This window comes from Oncorhynchus nerka, linkage group LG10 (assembly GCF_034236695.1).
Source record: "Oncorhynchus nerka isolate Pitt River linkage group LG10, Oner_Uvic_2.0, whole genome shotgun sequence".
Classification (NCBI taxonomy): domain Eukaryota; kingdom Metazoa; phylum Chordata; class Actinopteri; order Salmoniformes; family Salmonidae; genus Oncorhynchus; species Oncorhynchus nerka.
This window is the reverse complement of record NC_088405.1, coordinates 48834108-48855948: the sequence shown is the minus strand read 5'-3', so window position 1 is coordinate 48855948 and position 21841 is coordinate 48834108. Positions and strand designations below refer to the sequence as shown.

At 43.1% G+C, this 21841-nt stretch overlaps 1 protein-coding gene across 1 annotated transcript; it reads right to left on the bottom strand.

Moving 5' to 3' along the window:
• Positions 1 to 5249: 5249 nt before the first annotated feature.
• On the bottom strand, positions 5250 to 21626 carry LOC115135433 (stromal cell-derived factor 2-like). The gene is made up of 3 exons (XM_029670119.2): positions 21378 to 21626; positions 20947 to 21143; positions 5250 to 8850 (listed from the first exon to the last, which is right to left on the bottom strand). Exons 1-3 carry the CDS (start codon positions 21550 to 21552, stop codon positions 8548 to 8550), a joined length of 675 nt encoding a protein of 224 aa, XP_029525979.1. The 5' UTR covers positions 21553 to 21626; the 3' UTR covers positions 5250 to 8547.
• Positions 21627 to 21841: the final 215 nt, after the last annotated feature.

Genomic DNA, 21841 nt, shown 5'->3' with positions numbered 1-21841 from the left:
TATCTAGATTAGTCATAGTTTTACTATTGAAAATGTTTCTGACATATCTTTTCCGACCTGGTAAAGGGAATGTAACGAAAGAGGTCTATTGCTTGAGGAGATTTCTGTCACTGAGTTTCTACAGTGCCTTCGGAAAGTTTTCAGACCCCTTGACTTTTTCCACATTTCTTGAGGTTACAGCCTTATTCTAAAATGTATTAAATTGTTATTTTACACACAATACCCCATAATGACAAAGCAAAAACAGGTTTAAAAAAAAAAAAAAATGAAATAGCAAGGAGTCATCATGCCAGGTAGTCCTGAGGCATGGTCCTAGGGCCGAGAGAGAGAAAGAAAGAGAGAACGAGAGAATTAGAGAGAGCATACTTAAATAAGGCTGTAATGTAACAAAATGTGGAAAAAGTCAAGGGTTCTGAATACTTTCCGAATGCATTGTATCTATGCCTACCACTCAAGTATCCCTGCACATTGTAAATATGGTATTGACACTGACCCTGGAACTGACCCTGTATATACAGTAGCTAGCTTACTTTCTTGTGTTCTTCTTATTTCTATTTCCTGTGTGTTTTTGTCCTACTTTACTATATTTTATAATACTACTGATATTGATTGCTGCATTGTTGGGAAAGAGCTTGCAAGTAAGGCTACTTGTTATAAAGGCTACTTAGATACATTTCTATCTCCAGCACCACCCCATCATCTACAAAAAAAGAAAGATGGAGATAAGTGTTTCCATTGACATCATCAACCAATTTGGTTAAAATCACATGATACACACCGATGATGTCATTGGAAAAACTTATCTTCCTCTATTTTGTTTTACTACAAAACATAGAAACCATTTTCACATATGTTGGGGTGGGGCTGGAGATTATGAATATGAAGTAGAAAAATGTTGACATTTCCCTTTAAGACTGTCATATGCATGACAAAACACAATACCTTAGTTACAAGAGAGATTTATTGATCAATGCAATATAAATATAACTGTTCAAAATATTCACGTCTGCCCATGTCATTCTTGAATGGAGTTTGAATGTAATTTAGAAACACCTCTAGGTTAACCTCTAAAAGTGACAACTTGAGGAATAAAAAAAACCTGCGTTGAATAACACATTCACAAATGGCAAAAAAGACAGTAGAAAATAAATCATAAGGAATTAGGTTTTGCAGTGCTTGTCCTATATCTTTGTCGGTATAGTAAAGCTCAGGAAATATATACACTGCTCAAAAAAATAAAGGGAACACTAAAATAACACATCTTAGATCTGAATGAATGAAATATTCTTATTAAATACTTTTTTTCTTTACATAGTTGAATGTGCTGACAACAAAATCACACAAAAATTATCAATGGAAATCAAATTTATCAACCCATGGAGGTCTGGATTTGGAGTCACACTCAAAATTAAAGTGGAGAACCACACTACAGGCTGATCTAACTTTGATGTAATGTCCTTAAAACAAGTCCAAATGAGGCTCAGTAGTGTGTGTGGCCTCCACGTGCCTGTATGACCTCCCTACAATGCCTGGGCATGCTCCTGATGAGGTGGCGGATGGTCTCCTGAGGGATCTCCTCCCAGACCTGGACTAAAGCATCCGCCAACTCCTGGACAGTCGGTGGTGCAACGTGGCATTGGTGGATGGAGCGAGACATGATGTCCCAGATGTGCTCAATTGGATTCAGGTCTGGGGAACGGGCGGGCCAGTCCATAGCATCAATGCTTTCCTCTTGCAGGAATTGCTGACACACTCCAGCCACATGAGGTCTAGCATTGTCTTGCATTAGGAGGAACCCAGGGCCAACCGCACCAGCATATGATCTCACAAGGGGTCTGAGGATCTCATCTCGGTACCTAATGGCAGTCAGGCTACCTCTGGCGAGCACATGGAGGGCTGTGCAGCCCCCCAAAGAAATACCACCCCACACCATGACTGACCCACCGCCAAACCGGTCATGCTGGAGGATGTTGCAGGCAGCAGAACGTTCTCCACGGCGTCTCCAGACTGTCACGTCTGTCACATGTGCTCAGTGTGAACCTGCTTTCATCTGTGAAGAGCACAGGGCGCCAGTGGCGAATTTGCCAATCTTGGTGTTCTCTGGCAAATGCCAAACGTCCTGCACGGTGTTGGGCTGTAAGCACAACCCCCACCTGTGGACGTCGGGCCCTCATACCACCCTCATGGAGTCTGTTTCTGACCGTTTGAGCAGACACATGCACATTTGTGGCCTGCTGGAGGTCATTTTGCAGGGCTCTGGCAGTGCTCCTCCTGCTCCTCCTTCCACAAAGGCGGAGGTAGCGGTCCTGCTGCTGGGTTGTTGCCCTCCAACGGCCTCCTCCACGTCTCCTGATGTACTGGCCTGTCTCCTGGTAGCGCCTCCATGCTCTGGACACTACGCTGACAGACACAGCAAACCTTCTTGCCACATCTTGCATTGATGTGCCATCCTGGATGAGCTGCACTACCTGAGCCACTTGTGTGGGTTGTAGACTCCGTCTCAGGCTACCACTCGAGTGAAAGCACCGCCAGCATTCAAAAGTGACCAAAACATCAGTCAGGAAGCATAGGAACTGAGAAGTGGTCTGTGGTCCCCACCTGCAGAACCACTCCTTTATTGGGGGTGTCTTGCTAAATGCCTATAATTTCCACCTGTTGTCTATTCCATTTGCACAACAGCATGTGAATTTTATTGTCAATCAGTGTTGCTTCCTAAGTGGACAGTTTGATTTCACAGAAGTGTGATTGACTTGGAGTTACATTGTATTGTTTAAGTGTTCCCTTTATTTTTTTGAGCCGTGTATATATTTTTTAATACATATTGAACCCCTTATTTTTGTTGGCACAAAACTACCTCCTTACTTTCATTCATTTCTATGAGTCCCGTGACTCTTGTGGAGGTCGTAGAGCAAAACGGAGAACAACATTGTGTTTGTGAGAGTCTCATCTGTCAATAGGGTGGTGATATTAGTTTGTAGGCCGTTTAGACGTTTTCGTTAGAAGGCCGATTTTCGGGATGTCTCAGACTGACAAACACCGCTGTAGCTCGGCCACCTTCCACCGCAGTTGCGGACAGCCAACATAGGCAGATGCCCATGCAAAAAAAAAACATATCTCTAGCTTAAACTGACATATTAATTGCTGGGCAATTGTGCGCCGCCTCAAAGGTCACGGCCGGCTGTGACACAGCCTGGGATCAAACCCGGGTCTGTAGTGACGCCTCAAGTACTGAGATGCAGTGACTTAGACCGCTGCGCCACTCGGGAGGTCTAAACTGACATATTTTGATGGGGATTTTTTAATTATGTTACACTTAAGGATTAAAAAACATGTAAAACGTATTGCTCTTGGACCTTCCCACCATTTCCAAGGCAACCCCAATAATTAATATTTAAGTTGACCACTGCTGGCGTTTTTCTGGCCTGCCAGATGCGAAAGCATATCCTTGCATCTGTGGTGGAGCTTATAGAGAGGAACTGTGAGTCTGAGGAAAGTGTCTACAGGTTCAGACAGAACACTGCTCACACATCATCTCCTTCACCTTTGACACACAGGTCCTAGAACGCTACACACACCTGCTACGACTGGGCACACTCAAAGGTGGGGAACACACTCAAAAACACAATGTCATGTTCTCGAGTTCTGTTCTTGAATTCTATGTCATGCTCTTGAGTACTTCTTTATGTTACTGAGTTCTACAGTACTTGAGTTCTGTTCTTGAATTCTATGTCATGCTCTTGAGTACTTCTTTATGTTACTGAGTTCTACAGTACATTAGCAAAAGTATCATCAAACATATCATACCAAAATCATTGGCATTAAAATGGAGTTGGTCCCAGCATTCCAATTCATCCCAAAGGTGTTCAATGTGGTTGCGGTCAGGGCTCTGTGCAGGCCAGTCAAGTTCTTCCACACCAATCTCGATAAACCATTTCTTTACAGACCTCGCTTTGTGCATGGGGGCATTGTCATGATGAAACAGGAAAGGGCTTTCCCCAAATCATCTGTCATTGTATGCTGTAGCGTTAAGATTTCCATTCACTGGAACTAAGGGACCTAGCCCAAACCATGAAAAACAGCCCCTGACCATTATTCCTCCTTCACCAAACTTTACAGTTGGCACTGTGCATTCATTCGGGCAGGTAGCATTCAACTGGCATCCGCCAAACCCAGATTCGTCCATCGGACTGTGGCCAGATGGTGAAGCGTGATTCATCACTCGAGAACGAGTTTCTACTGCTCCAGAGTCCAATGGTCCTCGGCATTCCACATGCTGATCTTAGGCTTGTGTCCGGCTGCTTGGCCATGGAAACCCATTTCATGAAGCTCCCGACGAACAGTTACTGTGCCGACGTTGCTTCCAGAGGCAGTTTGGAACTCGGTAGTGAGTGTTGCAACTGAGGACAGATGATGATTATTATATATTCAAAAATATGTGGACATAATGGGGGAGGGAGGAACAGGGAGGGTTGTCAATATCACTGGCACAGAATTGGCAATTGCAGTGGTGGTAGGAGGTGAGCACTCGGCAGTCCCATTCTGTAAGCTTGTGTGGCCTACCACTTTGTGGCTGAGCAGTTGTTGCTCCTAGAGGTTTCCACTTCACAATAACAGCACTTACAGTTGACCGGGGCATCTCTAGCATAGCAGAAATTTGACAAATTGACTCATTGGTAAGGCGGCATCCTATGACGGTGCCACGGGGTCAGTCTCCTGCCAATGTTTGTCTATGGAGATTAAGTGGCTGTGTACTCAATTTTATACACCTGTCAGCAATGGGTGTGGCTGAACTAGCCAAATCTGCTCATTTGAAGGAGTGTCCACATACTTTTGTATATATAGTGCATGTCAAGTTTGAGTTCTATGTGCCCCCTTTGCATTATCAGTGGGCTAAGAAGCACCTCTACCTGTTAGCCAGCCTGTGTGAAGAGAAGATTCCACTGGAACGGTGAGGACAACGAGCACTGTCCGGACCAACAAGTTCTAGTCTTTCACTCAAACCTGTATGCATATTCAAGTCAGTCCCTCTTTATGTCAAGCTGATCCAATACAGTGTTGTTAAACAGATGTGTAATTATCTGTAGCTACACAATTACAGCTCTCACAATCTCAATGGAACCGCAATGTATCTATGCAGAGCCATTGATAAAGTGGGTAGAAATCTGAAGAGAAACCTTTGAAGACCTTTCCTGACTTTCCTTTACAAACGAGTCACGTCATCAACCAGAGGCAAGACAGAGGACATAACATTGGTTTGCACAAATCATCCATTTAATTGAGGTCTCTAATTGTGTTTCATCATGTACAAATCTCCTGAAAACAAAGCTGTTGGGATGAACACTCAAACAGCTGATGGTTCCTACAAAGTTCTCTATGTCAGACAAGACAGGATGCTCCCATCAACTCCTTGGACACAGACAGCAGGGCTGAGGTCAATTCCATTAAAGAATTGTAAGTTCTAGAAGTTGAATTGAGAAATTCCATTCTAGAATAGGAAAAAGTGCCCTTCGTTTTCAAAGGCACTTTAATTCAGAATTCCAGTTCACATACTGACAGAATGCAATTGTCCCCTACGGCTGACTGAGATAATACTGTAGTGGACACAGAAAGCTGATACACTTTATGTTTCAGCTTAGTCAATGGAAGAGATCTGTAATACTGCACTGAATTAAGCTGGAATCGAAAGTCAAACAAACAAAAAACACTTGCTTGTTTGTCGTAAAGAAGAGAAGGGGTGTTGTAACCGTGGGGAGAGTCTGCTATAATTTTAAAAAATTGAAAACAGAAAAGTGCTCCTTCCTCTTTAATGATACACTTAAATGAGTACGAGAAACTATATCATGTTATAAAGGCGCCGTAACAATCCTGTTTTTCCATCTACAAATCGGACTAAAAACAAGGCTTGTTCTTCAAATAAACATGGGCTTTAATTAGAACTGTTCCAGTGCACTAAATTTTGTACACAAATAGTTTATATGGACTGTTGTCTGTAGTGTCCATTGTTGGTCATGACATTCATTTGTCAGAGGAGCAATAAAGTAATTTATACTCTATTCCTTTCTATTTTTTTTAACACATCATGGGCAGCACACAGTCTTTGAGACAGTAGGGTGGTTCCACGTGTGGGAGCGGAAAATATTTTGTGCATCTCAGATTGTTCTGGCAATTCTCACATAGAAAATTCAGGAAGGAAATATGTGTTTTAAATGCTTTTTTACATGTATCACAAACCATTTTTGATAAAATAATGGAAGGGTCATTTTATTCCCTTTTAAAAAGATCCCTCCTGTAAGACCCTATGATCGTAAACTGTACGGAGATCTTGGTGTCATAGTCCTTGTAGAGTGCTCTAAAATATGGAGTATGTCTATATTCTGAACAATAAAAGCACTCGTTTTTGTTCTGGTGGCTTTGGGCAGTATTTCTAGAGTCTGACATTCATTTTGCTGTCTATGTTGAAGTGACATGTTGGGAGGTGTGGGAAGAGGGCCTTCACTACATCCTGTTGCAGCCTTTTGGTTGGTTTAGTGCACGTGTCAAACTCATTCCACGGAGGGCTGAGTGTCTGGGTTTTTGCTTCTCCCTTGTACTTGATTACTAATTAGGGACCTTAATTCATCAAAGAACTCCCCTCACCTGGTTGTCGAGGTCTTAATTGAAGAAAAAAAAAAGACACTAGGCCCTCCATAGATTGAGTTTGACACCCCTGGTTTAGTGTTTCAGAATAGTCTGTTCCCAACTGTTGATCTGTGACAGACAAGTCAAAGAGCAGGTGAAGTCATGTGACAGAGATTTGTTTTGATTGGTCAGGAACAGTTCTGATGTTGTCTTGGCGACCCTTAGATCAGATAACATCCACTGTGGCACTTATGCCGGACTGTGTCCTCAAAACAGAGGGAGGAGAAACAGGTAGGCAGACATGAATAGAGGTGGGTAAAATAGATCCTGGGTGAAGTAGACACTGGTCCTGAGTTAGTTTAGCATTTCCTCAACTAATGGTGAAGGTCAAGATTTAAGGAGGGTAAGCTGATCATAGATCCATACCTAGGGGCAACTTCAGCCCAGAGCAGGAAAATAGAAAAGGGGGCAACGAAGGCAGGTAGTGAAAACCTCAAGCGAGTCTGGAGAGGCCAAAGTAGTGTAGATCAGAACTCTGGGTGGGAGGGAGCGGGCGAGAGAGGGGAGGAGAGAGAGCGGAGAGAGAGATAAAGGAAGTAAATGCTATAGAGCAGTGTTTCTTAATCCTGGTCCTATGGACGCTAAGCGGCGAACATTTATTTTTGTTTTGCCCTAGCACTACCAGCACTCTAGACTAACTTTTTCAGTTGATGGCACATGATTTGGTCAAACCAATTTATTTTTTAATTTTTATAATTGGTAGGGACCTGTTCCATAATGTACCTGCATTCCATAAGGAACCAGGCTAATAATGACTGATCATCTTTTAAATTAGCATGCCCTTGCAGGGCTTGACATTCAGGCAAATTTGCCAGTGGCACACCAGGCCAGTGGTAACTCAAAGCTACTAACCTGAATGGAAAAGAATACTGGCCCGAGAGAGCGGATGATGCGCACACCATTGGAATGTTCTTTTGCGGGCTGAGCAAGTAGCCTAAAATCTACCTTTGCTCAATCTCAAAAAGGTTGTTTTTGTTCGCTATGTTAAACAGTCACACTACAGTTGTAAGGCCTATAAAATCTGTTTTCCCGATTTTATTTTCCAGGTTTTCGAGTTCTCCAAGTTCTTTCCCCCAGGTTCACGCTCAAAAATCACACCTTTTTTTAATTTTATATGTTGGGATGTTCCAAGTCCACAACAATGCTTAAACCACTTTTGAGGTCTGGGTGTTGCCCTTTAACTAAACTGCACACCTAGCAAGAGACCCTTGTGTTTAGCTAGCAGTGTTTTTGTACTGTACAGTGTAGGCTAAATGTGATGGCAGTCCATTTGAAAAACAAATACCCCATGATTGAATCAAATCATCATGATATCATTCTGCCAGGTAAGCTTCATTTGCAGAAATTGGGAAGGTTTTTTGTGAAAGCCTTTAGAAATGTTCATTCAAACTGCGCATGATGACTGAATTGCGCATCGCAAAGATTCAATCAAGACATCGGACTAAACTTTCTGAATACCTGGTCTGCATACCCATTGTTGCATACACATTGCTGTTTGAATAATTCTTGATAATAATAATAATAATAATAATAATAATAAAAGAAAGCTAATTGTGAACCAAAAACTAACGTGACCAGACCAAAAAATATATAAAATCACTGGCACCCTAACGATCAATTAAAATTGGTGTCGCACTACCAAGTCAAAGGGTTGCAAATGCGAGAGTGTTGCGTTTTGAGCCCTGACTACCCAGCTGACTCAAATTATCAAGTCATCATCAAGCTTTGATGATTTTAAAAATCAGGTGTGTAGTGCTAAGGCAAAAAACTAAAACATACAGCTTTTGGGTCCCCAGAAACAGGATTAAGAAACACTGAGTAGTTCGTTAGCTAAGCGCTAGATGGGTCAGTTAACAGGTTGATTGAGAATTAGAACTCTGTGTGTAGAGGATGGCTGTAGTCCATGTTCCCTAGTGGGCTTTCACTGGGCTTCATAAACACCCCCTCCATGGCCCTCCACAGGCTGTGCTGGCTGGGGCCCGTCATAGCGTGCACCTCCCTCTGCCCGTGGATGGGCCGGCCGTACTGCTCCCCCGTAACAGATAGCAACGTATCAGTGGAGGCATGCTGGAAGCGGACGGCCTCCTCACGCTCCCATACCAACCCTTCGCACTGCACCATCCACTCATCCAGGTGGTCCCCCTCGCCCTCCTCACCAAACGCACTCACCTCCTGAGAGGGTGGGAGAGAGAGTGAGTGTCAGAAAGCATTATCAACAACAATCATACAATGTTATCTTCTTGGTATTGTAGTTAGTGATTGAGAGGGGAAGACAGAGCAGGGGTACAAACCAGTTACAGGTTTAAGACAGTATACCACACCACCTCCTGTGCCATTAAAGGGGAATTTCACTGCTGCTCGATTTCACTATATACAGTATGTCCGTTAATCTGTTATGAACATATGTATGATAAGACACTGTCTGCACTCTTTAGGTCCTTAACTGAAGTGTTTGTTCCAACTGCGTAGGAGTCAAAATAAGAATACTGGAAGAAATGAGACCTGCACACAGTCAGAAAATTTAATAAATCATGGCGAACATGACGTTTTAATAAACATCTTTGTTTTGCATTCAAGCCTCAGACTGTTACAATAATTTGACACTGTGCAGGTCTGCATCTCTTCCATGAAAATTTAGAATTTCTTCACTACACATATACAGCGTTTCTGCATCTCACCGGTAGAAACGGGCCAGCTACAGTTCCTGGTTGTAAGCAAACCACAATATCCAGAATTCATAGGGATTTCATTGCCGCCCGTTGATGTTTACACAATTGATGTGAGAAATATCAAAATGTCTGTTTGTTGCCAGCAATTTCAGCCATAGGATTTCGAAACGGAACTGAAGAATCAACTGATGGGGTTGCCATGTTGTCGAACATGTACGCTATTCCATGAATTTTCCCCTTCACTTCAAAAGAGGAAGGCATCTGAACAGCGCAGCAGAAAAGAGGACATGGTAACTAACTACATTTGTTTATCTAAACCTAAATCTAGCTAGCTTTCTTAATACACTGGCTAGACATTCCAAAGCATATAAATGTAATTAGCTAGCTACTATCTGGCGAAGTGATTTGTAACTTTGCAAGCTAACATTAGCTTCGTTTGGTTAAGTTAGCTAGCTTACTACCGCAGAGGCTAACGCGACAATGTGTTCTCTTTAGAGTACCATCCCATCAACATCTTCAGAGGCATCATCAAGCTCAGCAGCAGGAACTAGTGTGACTCGCCTTCTAAAATCGGTCCATGACGAGCAAATACATATACTGGAGCTAGGCATAATCATGGTCCGTGTCTTGTCATAGTTGGCTCCAACTTCTACTCTAGTTCTCGCTCTATTACAGCGGCTTACTTGACTGTTCATGCAAGGCTTGATGTCTACTTTGAAGAAGGGAGGTATTAGTAAGGAGGGTGCGTATTGTGTTTAGGTTAGTATGCATGATCTTTAGAAAAATCACCAATACACGAAACAGTCTACAAGTGCTCCTCAAACTTTTCATACCCTTGCAGTCAGTTATTTCGCATGGGGTAGATAGAGGGGCTGTTAGTGTACTCTTCTAGCCTATTAACTCTATTGGCAGTGCTTGTCACCTCAAGAGCACAACTATAAGTGCTCATACACAACAATACAAGACTGTTTGCAAGTCAAGCCTCCCTAAAACTGTTCACATCTTTGCTAACAGCCCATCTCAATGCCCCATTATTGTGTAACAAAACATACATAAGTTAGGGGATAGATCAGCTTTAATATTGCAGATACATTGACATCCATCAATCTCTCAACTATGAAATAACACATGGAATCATGTAGTAACCAAAAAGTGTTAAACAAATCAAAATATTTTATATTTGAGATTCTTCAAAGTAGCCACCCGTTGCCTTGATGACAGCTTTGCACACTCTTGGCATTCTCTCAACCAGCTTCAACTGGAATGCATTTCCAACAGTCTAGAAGGAGTTCCCGCATATGCTGAGCACTTGTTGGCTGCTTTTCCTACAATCTGTAGTCCAACGCATCCCAAACCATCTCAATTGGGTTGAGGTCGGGTGACTGTGGAGGCCAGGTCATCTGATGCAGGACTCCATTACTCTACTTCTTGGTCAAATAGCCCAAATATATAGCCTGGAGATGTGTTGGGTCATTGTCTTGTTGAAAAACAAATGATAGTCCCACTAAGCCCAAACCAGATTGGATGGTCGCTGCAGAATGCTGTGGTAGCCAAGCTGGTTAAGTGTACCTTGAATTCTAAATAAATCACAGACAGTGTCACCAGCAAAGCATCATCACATCTCCTCCTCCATGCTTCACAGTGGGAACCACACATGCGGAGATCCGTTCACCCACTCTGCATCTCACAAAGACACGGCGGTTGGAACAAAAAGTCTGGAATTTGACCTCATCAGACTAAAGGACAGATTTCCACCGGTCTAATGTCCATTGCTCGTGTTTCTTGGCCCAAGCAAGTCTGAAATGCAACAAGTTCAATGATTTTACTGATTTACAGTTCATAAGGAAATCAGTCAATTTAAATAAATTCATTAGGCCCTAATCTATGGATTAATGAATGTCAGGGGAGCAGCCATAGTTCGGTCTGGGAGAGCATAAGCCCACCCAGGCCGGTTGGACGTACTGCCAAATTCTCTAAAATGAAGTTGGAGGTTTATGGTAGAGAAATTAACAAACATTTTTTTTTTTATCTGGGAACAGCTCTAGTGGACAATCCTGCAGTTAGCATGCCAATTGCACGCTCCCTCAAAACATCTTTGACATTGTGTTAAAGTGGACTTTTATCATCCCCAGCACAAGGTGATTTGACACACCTGTCAGGTGGATGGATTATCCTGGCAAAGGAGAAATGATCACTAACAGGGATGTAAACAAATTTGTGCACAAGATGAGATTTTTTTGTGTGTGTATGGAAAATATGTTGGATATTTTATTTCAGCTCATGAAACATGGGATCAACACTTTACATTTTCTCCCGAATTTGGTAGTTACTGTCTTTTCCCATCGCTGCAACTCCCCTACGGACTCGGGAGAGGTGAAGGTCGAGAGTCATGCATCCGGCGAAACACAACCCTGCCAAGCCGCACTGCTTCTTGATACACTTCTCGCTTAACCCGGAAGCCAGCCGCACCAATGTGTCGGAGGAAACACCTTCCAGCTGTCGACTGAAGTCAGCTTGCAGGTGCCCGGCCTGTAGTGACGCCTCAAGCACTGCGTTGCAGTGCCTTATACCGCTGTTCCACTCGGGAGGCTGCTCTTGCTTTTCACGAGAATGGAGCATGGCATGTTTAGCTTGTTGTTGGCTAATCATAAGTCAAAGTGGCAATAGGCTACAGTCATAGAGCCTCCATGTGTGGCAAAAGTTAGGAGACATCTAATCAATGGAAGATGGAATTAAAATGACGGAATACAAAGCTAAAGGAGAAGGAAGGGCTACAACGCCCAAGAGCCAACAGGTATGCTGCTATTCTGAATGGAGATATTTGTACTAAAAACAGGAAAAACCCATGACTCGCTCCATTGAAAAATGGTCACCAGATTCAAAGATTATACTAGACTGCTTTGCTAATGGCTTCATTAGAAAATGTATCGGCGACGTTGTCCCCACAGTGAGGGTTCGCTGCATCCCCAATTAAAAAGCCCTGGATTAACACAGAGGTTGGCGCTGAACTAGACAGGAAAGGGCAACTGCACACAGAGTTATCGTAGACAACCCTGAGGCTACGTCCAAGGACAGGAAAAAAGTACAAGAAGTTCCGCTGTCACCTCCGCAGAGTCATCAAATGAGCAATATAGGAATAAGGACAATATAAGAATAAGGTGGAATCAAACTACACAGGCTACAACCCCGCTGCTTGTGGCAGGGGCTACACTCCATTCCGGATTGACTGACCTCCATTTTATGCAAGCTTTGACAACAACATTGTGCTGGGTGTGAGGGCCGCCACCAACCCAGGGTGATCTCGCTCTCCGAGGCCGACGTGAGAAAGGTCTTTAAATCAGGTCAACGGCCGCAAGACCACAGGGCCTGACGGTATTCCAGGGCGTGTTTTCAGAGCATACGCAGAACACAGTTGGCATATTCACGGTGATTTGCAACCTCACCTTATCCCAGCCTGGTTACAACTTGCATACCACCCCAACAGATCCATAAATGATGCAATCTCAATTGCTCTCCACACTGCCCTCAACCACCTAGATGAGAGGAAAACCTGTGAGGATGCTGTTTATTGACTACAGCTCAGGGTTCAACACCATTGTTCCCTCCAAGCGCTTCGCCAAGCTTAGGACTCTGGGGTTGAACACCTCCCTCTGCAACTGGATTGTGGACTTCCTGACGGGCTGACCCCAGGTGGTGAGGGTAGGCAACATTACCTCTGCCACGCTAACCTTCAACATAGGGGCCCCACAGGGTTGTGTGTTTAGTCCCCTCCTGTACTCCCTGTTCACGCACAAATACAGCACCATTAAGTTTGCTGAAGATCACCAGCGATGATGAGTGCCAGGCTTTTTTGCACTATACTCGACTTGAGTGGGTTGAGTCACTGACGATCTTCCTATCTGGTCTTGCGCCCCCTCGGTCTCGTGCGGTGGATAAGATCTTCGTGGTCTGTTGATATCCCTCTAGTGGTGTGGTGCCTGTGCTTTGGCAAAGTGGGTGGGGTTATATCCTGCCCGGTTGGCCTTGTAAGGGGCCACACTCTCCCCCGACCCCCCCGTCTCAGCCTCCAGTATCTATGCTGCAATAGCCTATGTGCCGGGGGCCAGGGTCAGTCTGTTATATCTGGTGTAATTCTCCCGTCTTATCTGGTTTCCTGTGTGAATTTAAATATGCTCCCTCTAATTCTCTCTCTCGCTCCCGGAGGACCTGAGCCCTAGGACCACGCCTCTGGACTACCTGACCTGCTCATGCTGCTGATCCAGTTTCAACAGTGGCTATGGAACCCTGACCCGGTCACCGGATGTGCTACCTTGTCCTGGACCTGCTGTTTTTGACTCTCCCTCTCCTGCTGTCTCGACCTCTGAATGCTCGGCTATGAAAAGCCAACTGACATTTGCTCATGGAGGTGCTGACCTGTTTCACCATCTACACCAACTGTGATTATTATTTGACCCAGCTGGTCATCTATGAACGTTTGAACTGTACTCTTATAATCTCCACCCGGCACAGCCAGACGAGGACTGGCCACCCCTCAGAGCCTGGTTCCTCTAGGTTTCTGCCTTTCTATGGAATTTTTCCAAGACACCATGCTTCTAGATCTGCATTGCTTACCATTTGTGGTTTTAGGCTGGGTTTCTGTATAAGCACTTTGTGAGATCTGCTGATGTAAATATAAATACATTTGATTGATTGATAGATAGGATACAGGGAGGCAGTCAGTGACCTGGCAGTGTGGTGCCTGAACAACAACCTCTCCCTCAATGTAAGACCATGGAGCTGATCGTGGACTATAGGAAACGGGGGGGGCACACCCCCATCCACAGGGCTACAGTGGAGCAGGTCGAGAGCTTCAAGTTCCTCAGTGTCCAAATCATTGTCCAAATACACGGGCACAGTTGTGACAGCTCCAGGCGTGACAGCTCCTCTTCACCCTCAGGAGGTTTAACTTCTTGCGACGAGCAAACCCGTATCCGGGAGCGTAATCATAGCCGCAAAAGCATTAGCATAACGCAATGGACATAAATACCCCTAGAAACTTTTCCTATTCATGAAAATCGCATATGAAATGAAATAAATATATTCAAACACAAGCTTAGCCTTTTGTTAGCAACACTGTCATCTCAGATTTTCAAAATATGCGTTAGTTGTTTTTTTTCCTGGGTTATCTGGGTTTTCGCCTGTAACATCAGTTCTGTGGCACTCACAGACAATATCTTTGCAGTTTTGGAAAAGTCAGTGTGTCTTCTTTCCAAAGCTTATCAATTATATGCATAGTCAAGCATCTTTTCGTGACAAAATATCTTGTTTAAAACAGGAACGTTTTTCATCCAAAAATTAAAATAGCGCCCCCTAAATCCAACTGGTTAAAATGTTTGTCTTGGGCGCTCAAAAAGTTCTAAAGCTGTACCATTGAGATCATTTTGACTGGCTGCATCACTGCCTGGTATGGCAATAGCTCTGCCCTCAATCGCATGGCACTACAGAGGGTGGTGCGGACGGCCCAGTACATCACTGGGGCCAAGCTCCCTGCCATCCAGGACATCTATATCAGGCGGTGTGGGAGGAAGGCCAGGAAAATTGTTAAAGACTCCAAACACCCAAGACTATTCTATTCCACATGGCAAGCGGTACCGGTGCATCAAGTCTGGCACCAACAGGCTCTTGAACAGCTTTTACCAAGCAATAAGACTGATAAATAGCTAACAAAATAGCGACACCCGAGTTAACCGTATATCTTCATTGACCGGTAATTTTTAAGTCTACGCACACTCACAGGGCCCTACACACTCACTCATATATTAATACTGACTCCACACACACTCACATACAAGCTGCTGCTTTTATGTTTCTTATATCTTTTTGCCTTGTCACCTTACCCGTGGATACATATCTCCATTACTCCAGTATCCCTGCACATTGAAAATATGGTATTGGAACTAGAGGTCGACCGATTAATTAGGGCCGATTTCAAGTTTTCATAACAATCGGAAATCTGTATTTTTGGGCGCCGATTTTGCAGTTTTTATTTTTATTTGATTTATTCTTTATTTAACTAGTAAAGTCAGTTAAGAACACATTCTTACTTTCAATGACTGCCTAGGAACGAGGCAGAATGACAGATTTTTACCTTGTCAGCTCAGGGGACCCAATCTTGCAACCTTACAGTTAACTAGTCCAACGCTCTAACCACCTGCCTCACAAGGATCCTGCCCGTTACACGAATGCAGTAAGCCAAGGTAAGTTGCTAGCTAGCATTAAACTTATCTTATAAAAAACAATCAACGACTGTCGTTGCTCCAACGTGTACTTAACCATAAACATCAATGCCTTTTAAAATCAATACACAAGTATATATTTTTAAACCTGCATATTTAGCTAAAAGAAATCCAGTTTAGCAGGCAATATTAACCAAGTGAAATTGTGTCACTTCTCTTGCGTTCATTGCACGCAGAGTTAGGGTATTTGCAACAGTTTGGGCCGCCTGGCTCTTTGCGAACTAATTTGCCAGAATTTTACGTAATTAAAGGTTGTGCAATGTAACAGGAATATTTAGACTCATGGATGCCACCCGTTAGATAAAATACAGAACGGAATAAACGTTTTGTTTTCGAGGTGATAGTTTCCGGATTTGACCTAAGGCACGTATTTCTGTGTGTTTATTATAGTTAAGTCTATGATTTGATATTTGACAGAGCAGTCTGACTGAGGGGTGGTAGGCAGCAGCAGGCTCGTAATAGTCAAAGGTATATGGTTTAGAGAGAAATAGTCGACGCGTTATAATTCCTGTAATAACTTGCGGCTGAACTTGAAAGGGGTTCCTTCGTTATTTTACCGTTCACGTCTTCCATAGAGAATGTCTTGATTTTCTTCAAATAAGGTCTGTGTTTCGTGCAGGCTTAAACCGCCTCAGCATTTTGATACCCGTGTAAATCTCACTAGGATAAGGTAACGTTTGTGGAAATATTTTCATAAATCCACTCTCACAAAAAAAATGATCTTGGCTTATATTTAGCCAATATTGATCAGAGTTACCTTGTCCTATGGATATCTACACAGTTCTAAAATTGGCAAGGTGGTGTAAGCCTACACGAAACACAGACCTTATTTTAAGTGAATCTAAAAAATATCCTATGGAATAAATGAATGAAGGAACCGCTTTTCAGATTTTGCTAGAAGGTGTCATGGGAATTATGACTAGCACTTTGGTAGTCAATTCTTACCATGTCCATTATTAAAAATAGGATTTCCTGCATATAGAAATTACAGTTTTTGTTTTCAACATTCATCTCAGGTAACTTAAACTCTATTTTTATTCAAACAGTTGAGAGTATTTGTCTCCTAAGCATACTCTTCAGTATCATTGTCACTTCAGAGCTGTGTGTGTGTTTTACAGATGGCAGAGAAAAGCAGAGCACCAGTGTGGGACTATTACATGGAATTGGCACCAGGGAAAGCAAGGTGTCTTATTTGTGAAAAAGACGTAAGCATGGGGTCAGCAACAGCTAAATAAAAATACCACCAACCTGTGGAATCACCTTAAGAACACCCATCCAAAAGCCCATATGTATTATATTAAGTTAAAATAAAAAAAAGTGTTCATTGAGTAATTGTTGCAATTGTCATTATTATAAAAGTATATACGGTGCCTTGCGAAAGTATTCGGCCCCCTTGAACTTTGCGACCTTTTGCCACATTTCAGGCTTCAAACAAAGATATAAAACTGTATTTGTTTGTGAAGAATCAACATCAAGTGGGACACAATCATGAAGTGGAACGACATTTATTGGATATTTCAAACTTTTTTAACAAATCAAAAACTGAACAATTGGGCGTGCAAAATTATTCAGCCCCTTTACTTTCAGTGCAGCAAACTCTCTCCAGAAGTTCAGTGAGGATCTCTGAATGATCCAATGTTGACCTAAATGACTAATGATGATAAATACAATCCACCTGTGTGTAATCAAGTCTCCGTATAAATGCACCTGCACTGTGATAGTCTCAGAGGTCCGTTAAAAGCGCAGAGAGCATCATGAAGAACAAGGAACACACCAGGCAGGTCCGAGATACTGTTGTGAAGAAGTTTAAAGCCGGATTTGGATACAAAAAGATTTCCCAAGCTTTAAACATCCCAAGGAGCACTGTGCAAGCGATAATATTGAAATGGAAGGAGTATCAGACCACTGCAAATCTACCAAGACCTGGCCGTCCCTCTAAACTTTCAGATCATACAAGGAGAAGACTGATCAGAGATGCAGCCAAGAGGTCCATGATCACTCTGGATGAACTGCAGAGATCTACCGCTGAGGTGGGAGACTCTGTCCATAGGACAACAATCAGTCGTATATTGCACAAATCTGGCCTTTATGGAAGAGTGGCAAGAAGAAAGCCATTTCTTAAAGATATCCATAAAAAGTGTCGTTTAAAGTTTGCCACAAGCCAACTGGGAGACACACCAAACATGTGGAAGAAGGTGCTCTGGTCAGATGAAACCAAAATTGAACTTTTTGGCAACAATGCAAAACGTTATGTTTGGCGTAAAAGCAACACAGCTCATCACCCTGAACCTACCATCCCCACTGTCAAACATGGTGGTGGCAGCATCATGGGTTGGGCCTGCTTTTCTTCAGCAGGGACAGGGAAGATGGTTAAAATTGATGGGAAGATGGATGGAGCCAAATACAGGACCATTCTGGAAGAAAACCTGATGGAGTCTGCAAAAGACCTGAGACTGGGACGGAGATTTGTCTTCCAACAAGACAATGATCCAAAACATAAAGCAAAATCTACAATGGAATGGTTCAAAAATAAACATATCCAGGTGTTAGAATGGCCAAGTCAAAGTCCAGACCTGAATCCAATCGAGAATCTGTGGAAAGAACTGAAAACTGCTGTTCACAAATGCTCTCCATCCAACCTCACTGAGCTCGAGCTGTTTTGCAAGGAGGAATGGGAAAAAAATTCAGTCTCTCGATGTGCAAAATTGATAGAGACATACCCCAAGCGACTTACAGCTGTAATCGCAGCAAACGGTGGCGCTACAAAGTATTAACTTAAGGGGGCTGAATAATTTTGCACGCCCAATTTTTCAGTTTTTGATTTGTTAAAAAAGTTTGAAATATCCAATAAATGTCATTCCACTTCATGATTGTGTCCCACTTGTTGTTGATTCTTCACAAAAAAAAACAGTTTTATATCTTTATGTTTGAAGCCTGAAATGTGGCAAAAGGTCGCAAAGTTCAAGGGGGCCGAATACTTTCGCAAGGCACTGTATATACACACACATAAAAATAAATTTTAAAAAATGGCTGATTAATCGGTATCGGGTTTTTTGTCCTCCAATAAATCGGTATCGACATTGAAAAATCATAATCGGTCGACCTCTAATTGGAACTGACCCTGTTTATAGTATGCTTACTTAGTGTTCTTCATATTCTTATTTCTCTTGCTTTTTATAGAATTGCATTGTTGGGTTTTGAGTTTGCAATAAAGGCATTTCACTGTACGTGTGCATGAGACATTAAAACGTGAACTGAACACTAGCTAGCCTCAATTAGACTAGCTAGCTTCTCCCGGGTTTGATGCAGTCAAGACAGGTACTACACAATCATATTTGATAAATAACATAGAAAATGGCAGCTATTAGTCTACTATAGCGCAAGTCGGTTTGGTTGCTCTCTCCCTCCCTGTAACACTCGTTCATAGAACGGCCCCTCCCACACCTGCTAGTGGCACCTCTCTCCCTACTCTCACGCTTTATCAGCACTGGTTAATAAAGTAGCTTAAAGTACTTTTCTGCTGCTTCCCTCACTCGGATCAGAATGGGTCTGGATCCGACAAGGTCTATACAGAACGGGTCTAGTTGGCCTCGGGTCCGTTTGGAATGAGTCTCTATATTTTGAAAATAAATGTATGCATATCGGGTGGGAAAGCCCCAGGTACATTTCGGAACAGGTCCATTTCAGAACAGGTCCAACTTTTCAGACCCGTGAGTGAGCAAGAGGATGTCTGTGTTGTCATCCATCTCAAACTCACAACGGTAGTTCTTCACTGGCAGGACACACACTCACCTAGACAGACAGACAGGCCCCAACCAGTGCCCGAGCACCTGTCCTTTTACCTCCAGACTCACCATTCCCAGCTACAGTACACCTAGATCAATGGTCAGTGGCTCTGAAAAGCCAACGATAAAGGCTTGCACTCCTTTATTTATTAATGTTGCACTGTTGGCGGTAGGTGCACTTGATTCAGAAGCCCTGCACACCAGGTAGGCAAAGTGTTCCCATTTTGAACTATTTAAATTGGTCTGAAAATACCGTGAGATATGTAGCAAAATAGTGCCCGTACTGCAGTGGCCAATCGGATAGCTCAAATCACAGTGGATACAGCTTCCACAACCCTGCCACCACAAAGTTTGATACTAGCCTCCATGAGATTTAATAACTTAAAGCCATGACCTGAAAGAGACAGTCAAAGAATACAGCAAAGAGCTGCTGTTTGATTGAGATCATGTCTATGTTTTTATTCAGCACTGTCAACACTGTTACAAAACATAAAACACACTATCCCTACTTCCACATGCGCTGCAAGGAATGAGTAGCCAAGTGTATAGATAGCCCTGCGTTTTTATTATTATTATTATTAGCAGCCCGTCTTGTCTATTTTAATATGGAGGAATATTTCACTTTCTCTGGTGATAGGAACAACATTAATTTGTGCATGATGCAGAGCGACTCGAGTTTCGCCATCAGGTGGAAGACGGTGTCCCCTCTTTCTGGTCAGTCTCACTCCCTCAGCTTTGCCTCGCAAGTGCTACACCAACTGATCTATTTTGTTACCAAAGCTTTTGAAATATAATAGGGTCTGCTGTGATAATGTATTAGCCCTACTGCACAAACCTCATTCCTTCAGAACAGTTTATTAGATTCATGTTACATTTTTAAGTCATGTAAAAAAAAATATGTGTATATCATTCAGAGTGGTAGATCTCTGCTTGCTTTTTGACTGCAAAAGTGATCGTGACTCAGAAAAGGTTTGTGACCACTGACCTAAAGACAACACACATATGCAAACACACCCATGTCTGTGCGAGCTTAACGCTAGTAGCAATGCACCCCCCCACCCCACTCCTGGGGAAGCACTGGTGATCAATTTTGCCATTTATTTTAGAAACAGTCATAGCCCAGCTCCAATATCTCCAGGCGGGGTTGTAATGCTCATTCATGAAATTTGTAAGTCGCTCTGGATAAGAGCGTCTGCTAAATGACTTAAATGTAAATGTAATGAAAACATGAATAAATGTTGCATGTGACAGTTTGATAAATCCCAATAATTTGTTGCACACACAAATCCTAGAATCACATACGCCAAAATTTAGTGAGAAATGTTTGCACGGTTGATAAATGAGGCCCCAGACCTCTTGGCTGAGGCCGTAATACGCTTATCTCCATACAGGGAGCCAGGCTACAGTGTCTTTCAGAACAAAATAAACAAGTGTTGACATAGGCTTTGTCCCAAATCACAGCCTATTCCCTGGGCCCTGGTAAAAACTGTGCCCTAAATTAAGAACTATTTAGGACGCAGACATGATGTTTCCCCTGACCTGGTTGGAGGACAGTGGAGAAGCAAAGTAGTGGCTGTGCAGGTTGCGTCCGGTGTTGAGGTGGGTGAGGCGGATGGTCTGACCACACTTAACAGGAGTCCCCCGGTGACATAGGGCCCCACTGGTGCCTCGTACACTCCAGTAACTGTTGCTGTCCTCCACTGTGGTCACCCCTGTCACTGACTGCTGCCCGCTACCTGGCAGGGGACACACAGAATTGAATACACAGACAGAAATCAATACAGACAGAAATCAATACGCAAAGTCAAACAGACACATACAAAAAGTACATTTAAGAACACCAGTCATTAACCCTGAGTGGACACTAAAAAAGCAAGGAGGGACGGAGAGATAATCTAATCAAGCCATCCTGATGTTTCCATTTTCTCTGGCCAAGCCAGCTAGCAGCTAGCTGGAATCTATTAACTCACCAGATCCGTAGCGCACGTCGTGAGAGTGCAGTCTGACATTGTGCTTTACATTTAACAGCTTCACGACCGAGCCGCAAGTCACAAAGCTAAGTTCGGTTGCGAGCGATAGCACAAATAAACATGACAATAGGAAAAAGCTAAATAAAAAGTGTGCGGGGCCAGTGCGTTTATCCATTACAGCTCTCCGCTGCCACTAAAATCAGCGACTGATATTAGTTTATTCTACGTCATCGAAATGGTACAGTGGCAAAGAAAGAGCGAATCTTCCTTTGCGCCTACTGCTGGCGCGGAGTAGTTATTGCAGATTCGAGACATTACTGAGAAGTGATGGGACTTTTGAAGGTTTTGTTAGAGTTTAGTATTTCTGAGGCTTTGTCGTTTCTTATCGCTGAAAACAGTACTTTTAGTTCGTTATTTTTACTTCAATCGCTGCAGAACGTAGTCGTAGGACTTGACGTTCCGCC

Coding starts and splice junctions, on each gene's coding strand:
- LOC115135433 (XM_029670119.2), bottom strand. CDS start 21,552: ATGGATAAACGCACTGGCCCCGCACACTTTTTATTTAGCTTTTTCCTA. Junction 21,144..21,377: donor CGACGTGCGCTACGGATCTG/GTGAGTTAATAG, acceptor GTCCCCTGCCAG/GTAGCGGGCAGCAGTCAGTG. Junction 8,851..20,946: donor CTCCACTGTCCTCCAACCAG/GTCAGGGGAAAC, acceptor CCACCCTCTCAG/GAGGTGAGTGCGTTTGGTGA.